The following is a 6,783-nucleotide window of genomic DNA, read 5'->3' on the forward strand; positions in this document are numbered from 1 at the left end:
AAAAACCAGGACAGTGTTCTTCACAAGTCCATAAGAACACAAACACATGTGCTATGCAATTGCAAAGATTTTTTGCGTTTAAGTTTTTAAGATTCAAAGTCAAGAAATAAGAAGTGAATGATAAAAATACAAGATGTCCGTTGGAGTACTTGTTTTAATAAGTTATACAAATATTTTCAAGAAAAAAATGTATAAGAAAAGGAAATAAGATTAACTATTCTATAAATTAAAATTAGTATAAGTATAAATAGAAAAAAAAACATATTTTAAAGAAGTTAATTTGACTATGCACGTTATTTGTAATCTTATGATATTCAACATTCACCCATTATTTATAAAATGTTTAGAGGAATAGTTGTTCATATGAATTGAATTGTTTTATTATTTAACACGATCTCAATATTCAACAGCATGCTACTTATACTTTAAACATTGAACCAGTCTACCCATTAGCCTCATGACTGTTTCTTATTGAAACTTTATTGTGATACCTCCTATTTTTTAAAATATCAAAAATAATTTTTATTATATTGAATGTTTTTATTTTTAATTATGAAATCAATAAAATATTTTCATATTATAGAATCTATCTGAAAAATATTTTCTAGATTTTATAATATGAAATTTATTTTATTAAAAAAAAATATATTTTAAATTGTAGAATTTGAAAGATATTTTTCTCCATATTCCACCATCTAGGTCTAAATAGAAAAAATAAATAAATTACAGGATTCAAAATATATTTTATTAAGGAGAAAATGGTCTTTTTGCCTGACTTATGAGGTACAAGGAAAAACTATGGGAGGTGCAGGAAGAAATAGCCTAGCCTCATGAATGACTTTAAAGTTGGGCTTTCGGTCCAAAACAACAAATGGAATGACTTTATGTATAACATTATGGTTATTTTACATGCATATAAATGAATGGAAATACGACAAGAAAAATATAATTAATGAAATAAGCAGCCTAATACATAAAATTAAAACCATAAAACATAATTACTTATTTTATCACGTAGAAAGTCGGCATTTAAGAGATAATAATGATTACGTGCAAAGTTTGAATAATTGAAACTTGTACGCCGTTTTAAATGCCACGTGCATTAAACTAAAGGTAACACGTTATTTCCTACCCAAAGAAAGAGAAAGGGTTATTAGATACACCTTTTTTAAACTTGCTTTAATTTATGAACCAAATTCTATGTCAACTTTGCCACATTCATTCAAGCACACGTGGGTCTACAATTATTCAACATTTTCGTCTTCAGAATAAGGAAAAATTTTATTTTTAGAAGATTTTTTTTCTTTATGTATATTGTATGTTAATGAGGTTTTTTTTTTAATTCGTATAACTTGTGAGATATAGAAGACAGTAAAACAATATTTGCTTTTGTTTATTTGATTATTATTAATTTATATTTTAACAGGACTTTAACTCGGTTTACAATTAAAAAGAAATTACATTTCTTAATATTGTGATTAACATGTATGAATATTTTTTAAAGAAAGATCGATAAAAACTTACAAAAAGAAAGAAAATAAATTAACTTTAGCGATTAGTTTTTTAGAAAATGTCTACAAATCTATTCTCGAGTTTTTTTTAAGTATAATATTGAATACTTATTTCAATAATGAAAAACTCCATGTTAGAGACTAATATAAATGTTAGTTACCTTATAGACTATTTTTTTTTTCAAAAATGTTACGAAATTTATATGCCTTTTTAAAAATGTCATACATATGGAGTAATTATTTTAAATTGGTTAAGCTGAACCTCTTCCCAATAAAAAAAATTCATCATCCACTCCAAGTTTCGTATCCAGTAATTATTTTCCCATCTCCTTATTTCATATAGCAGAGCCTCTTTACATGAAAAACAAAATAAAATATTCATCCAACAATCCTCCCAAAACTTAATGAATTTACTAAAATCACGAATTAAACAATACCACGAATTTACTAAAATCACATTATGAAAGATTATATAGCCATGCACATTGCATCAATAAAACTTCAATATTATTTAAACTTGAAATCAAATCTCTTATGGATAATATAATTTGAGATTTGTCTCTTTTAAAACTTCGAGAAAATGGAAAAAAATACACGTATATGCATAACAAAGTGTGAAGTTGTTTAAACTTTTATAAGACCATCTTTAATCAGTAATTATAAATGTACTTTATTTTGTAAACTTTAACCCTTATATATTTTAGAAGAAATAAAGTTATCTACTTGCAAAGGCTCGTAAGTTATAAATTAGAACTAATAATTTGATATCTGAATATAAAAATGGTTGTATAAATTTTCAAAATGATGTTAAAAAACAATATGTATAAACAACAAACAATTCCCAATTGAAGATGATAGCCGCAAGAGTGAACTAGTTTAAAAAATCGAAAAGAGGGAAATATTTGGTCATTAAAAATGGGAACGTGCGGTGGCTATAGACTGAACAAAAAATACTATTGTTTTGAGATTAGAATTTTCCAAATGATTTTTGTTTGACTAAAACCACACGAACTATATTGTGAGTTTGGTTGACTAAAGAATGTTTTGTTTTTAATTAGAAAGTTTGACATATATATTTTATGTATATGCTTTTGCAATTCAAAGCTCCCATATGCATGGGTATACCAAGAAATATATTAATGTACACCAAAAGAAGAAAAATAAAAACTTCTATAGATGAACCAAACCAAACGATCTTTACAATTACACAAGAAAAGCATACCCTACAAAACAATTGATTTAAAGAGGAACGAGGTAGCAAGCCAGTGAGGGGTCAATTCAGGAGAATTGTCGTAGCAATTCCTTAAAAAATGTTCTTGTTGAGACAAATTGGGACAAACTTGTTTACCATTTTATTTTGCAATAGTGAAACGACAAACTCAAGGGTTGCGATGCGTCATGTGAAGGCTATAGTTATATTTTTATTATGGAGCTTAAGCTGACCAGAACTAAAAACGAAAATAAAGGCAACGTGTCTATATCTCACACCACAAATTGACAATTACAAAACTGCAAAAGTGGATCACTCAAAACCTGAAAATATTTAGAGATAATTTGTCAATAAGATATTGCAAGTAGTAATTAAACGTAAAATATATTTATAAAAGTCACAGAAAGAATAGATTTGTAAATGGTGTTGGATCCATTAGGTCAAACCTACTATTGACAAATGCACCTTCAAATTAATATTTGTATGTCATGAAAATAAAAAGTATATGAAGAAGTTGTAATCATTAGTCTTTTTCCGTTGGCTTTTCCTTGTAACGAAAGAAAAGAGGGATCAGAACTTTATGAAAATGGAGAAGATGTATTATGAAATATAGGCAATCATTTAGTAGTCATAATGTAATAAGGTAAGCATGAATCATAAAAACTCAGAAGGGACCGCGTTTATAGGTACTAGTTATTGTGCAGGGTAACCTCAACCTTCTCCATTTCTATATTTACATGTGATCTGGTTTCAACTTTTACCTACAAAAAAAACTTTTCTTTAAAAAAAACGTGTGGAGTTCAAATGAAAGAAAATCACAAATATAATAGAGCATTATTTATTTTAATTTTAGTTAAATGTAATTGTAAATTAGGTGGGTGTTTCCTAGTGTCCTGCAGCGTAACCAATATCACAATTTTGCAGTGAAATTCATCCACACGTTTTGCTTGAGTTTGGAATAGTGGTGCGCTTAAAGCAAATTAATTATTTTTTCATGTTCACACTCAAAACAACATTTTCTGTCTTTAATTTTTCACATGAATCTTGTGATCTTTGTTACTCTACCAAATATTAAAAAATGTTTCTTTTGTCTATGTAAATTAGTCCAAGATAAGCACGAATGTGTTTTTCGCAAGCCAATTTCCAAGATATAATTGGTTCAGATTTATGTTTATAAAGTTTTGTGGTTGGATGTTTGTAAAAGGAATGAGAGATAATGGAGAATGGTTTTGCATGGAGGGATGATTGTCTGCAGAGAAATTGATCTGTGTCCTGTTGGAGGAGAAGGAGAGAGGAGAAAAAGAGAATTTTGTGCCTGTGACGTCCCAATCCCAATGAAAAGAAGGGCAACAAAGTAAGAAACGGTCTGGTCAGAAGTACACACTAGCATTATTCATTCACAAAACAGAGACACTCCCCTTCAAGCCTTCAACTTATTCATGAACCATTCTTTCCAACAATTTCTCTCTTTCTCGCCATGCCATCTCGACAACTCTCCACGTCGGCACCGCCTTCTAACCACCGCCTCTTAAACCCTCCGGTTACTTCCACCGCCTCCGTTTGCTCCTTTCTCTTTTTACTTTGCCTCTGCTTCCGCAAGCGTAAACGCACCACCCCTTCCTCCGACTCCGACTCCACTCCCCCTCACCCTTTCTCCTACCCCCTCCTCCGCCGCGCCACCAATTCCTTCTCCACGCGCCTTGGCCACGGCGGCTTCGGTCCCGTCTTCGCCGGCACCCTCGCCGGGGACCCCGTCGCCGTCAAGCTCATGGACTCTGCCTCCCAGCAGGGAGAGCGCGAGTTCCACAACGAGCTCTTCTTCGCGTCCAGGCTCCGGTCCCCCACTCTGGTGCCCGCCATCGGCTTCTCCTCCGACCCCAAACGCCGGCGTTTCCTCCTCGTCTACCACCTCATGCACAACGGCAACCTCCACGACGCCCTCTTGCGCTGCAAAACCCCTCACCTGAAGAGCTGGAATAACCGCTTCTCCATTATCCTCGACATCGCCAAAGGCATCCACTACCTCCACTCGCTCGACCCCCCTGTCATCCACGGCGACATCAAACCCTCCAACATTCTCCTCGACAACTCCTTCTCTGCCAAGCTCGCCGACTTCGGCCTTGCGCGATTAAAACCCCATGTGCAAGAGTTAAAAGAAAAACGCGACGAGAAGAGAAGGGACGAGTCCGAGAGCGATTGTGGGTCGGAGTTAGAAACTCAAAGCGTCAACACGGAGAAATCGTTTGAAGGCAACACCGGGTCGGATTATGTGATAGATTGGATTGGGAAGGAGTTGAAGAAGGAAAGGCCGACGGCGGTGAAGAAGGGTTCTTCTGGGTCGAGCAGTGGAGTAGCGGAGAAGAAGAAAAGTAGGAAGAAATTGGAGTGGTGGGAGACGATGGATGACAGTGGAGTTTCGAAGAAGGAGAAGAGAAGGGCAGCGAGGGAATGGTGGAAGGAGGAGTATTCAGAAGAGCTTGCGAGAAAGACGAAGAAAAAGAAAAAGAAGGAGAAGAGAAAGAGAAAGGGTAGTAACGGTGAGGGTGATTTGAAGGTAGAAGATGGTGTAGATTCGTGGTTGAGTGGGGATGTACATGGAGTTAGATGGAACAGCTACGATTCTGGGACTTGTAGTGGAGAAATAGTAGCCAAGAGTGGTGGTGTGAGTAGTAGTCCGAGTATGAGGGGAACGGTTTTCTACGTGGCTCCTGAGTATGGCTACAATGGGGATGTTTCTGAGAAGTGCGACGTGTACAGTTTCGGGGTTTTATTGCTTGTTATTGTTTCCGGCAGGAGGCCACTTCAGGTGACAGGGTCGCCTATATCGGAGTTTAAGCGTGCGAATCTGGTGTCTTGGGCGAGGCAATGTGGGCGGAGAGGGAAGCTTCTAGAAGTGGTGGATGAGGGTGTTGAGGGGTTGGACGAAGAGCAGGCTAGTCTGTGCGTGAGGGTTGCGCTCGCTTGTTTGCACAAGTCACCCGCTCGTCGTCCTTCCATGAAGGAGCTTCTCGGAATGCTGAGTGGCGAGCTGGAGCCTCCGCAGTTGCCGCGCAATACTTTCCCCCTCAACTCCAGGAACCAAAGTCGGTGACGGCGGTGACGGCGGTGAGGCTGACTAACATTTTTTCATCTACGCTAGTTCTAGAAGGGGGAACACTTGTGTTCTTGGTATTGGAGGAACGCGTTTTTACTTATTTTAACACTCCCTCATCTTCTTTCACACTCACTTTTAGCCTTGCCTTCAAAATCATGGTCTGTTCTGTAGTTTAGTGGAATGGAAATATTCAAAAAAGGAAGAAAGTTTTGGTGATGAAAAAGCACACTGCCTTTTGTATACCAAGTCATTTCCATTACTGTTTGATGTTTATGCTGATTTTGAATTGGCTCCGCAATTAGGATACACTTATTTTATTTTGCCTTCGAATAGAGCAATCTAGATGTAATTCACAAATGGGAAATTGGAATTATAATTTCCATAGAAGCACAAGTACACTCCGATCTGATACATGGCTCTATTGAGCCAAAAGTCTGTGTCTAACTTAGATGATGATGATAAGAGGTTGTTCCTGGGTTATTTCATGTCAAGTCAAACTCAAACGGACCCATGTTTCCGTAATCAATGCCGTTTTAAGCTGTTGATTGACCTAATAGTTCCTAGGTGGTAAAGGCTTTGAGATAATTTGGTATTGTGCTGTGCTACAGGGAATGCAGACATTGGAACTACTTCAGATTTTTTTTCCCACTGTAAAATTGTTTTCTCTAGGCACCGTGCTACATGGAAAATGGGGCAAAACCAGAGGGTATATGATGAATACCAAAACTTCATAAGCAAACTTGATTTGCTTACGAAATATCCTCACATAATTATACAACAAAGGGAACAAATGAATTCGGGGTTGATTCTGCTTACTTAATTTTGATGCAGAAAAATAGTAGTGTATTCTGTTCTGTCCACGGGCAGATTGTAAATAGAAAGTGGGCAATAACTTGGTTCAGACAATTTCCATTGTCCAATTATAGTATCATATTGCATTTTAAAAATGTGTCCCTAATTTTGCACTT

General features: G+C 35.8%; 1 protein-coding gene across 1 annotated transcript; it reads left to right on the forward strand.

Moving 5' to 3' along the window:
• Nucleotides 1–3,726: 3,726 nt before the first annotated feature.
• LOC137828410 (receptor-like serine/threonine-protein kinase At4g25390) lies at nt 3,727–6,202 on the forward strand. The gene has a single exon (XM_068634973.2). It carries the CDS (start codon nt 4,199–4,201, stop codon nt 5,810–5,812), a length of 1,614 nt encoding a protein of 537 aa, XP_068491074.1. The 5' UTR covers nt 3,727–4,198; the 3' UTR covers nt 5,813–6,202.
• The last annotated feature ends 581 nt before the right edge of the window (nt 6,203–6,783 follow it).

This window comes from Phaseolus vulgaris, chromosome 7, assembly GCF_051622355.1.
Source record: "Phaseolus vulgaris cultivar YP4 chromosome 7, ASM5162235v1, whole genome shotgun sequence".
Classification (NCBI taxonomy): Eukaryota; Viridiplantae; Streptophyta; class Magnoliopsida; order Fabales; family Fabaceae; genus Phaseolus; species Phaseolus vulgaris.

Bases quoted from the DNA above. Each gene is read 5' to 3' on its own strand.
- LOC137828410 (XM_068634973.2), top strand. From the start codon at position 4,199: ATGCCATCTCGACAACTCTCCACGTCGGCACCGCCTTCTAACCACCGC.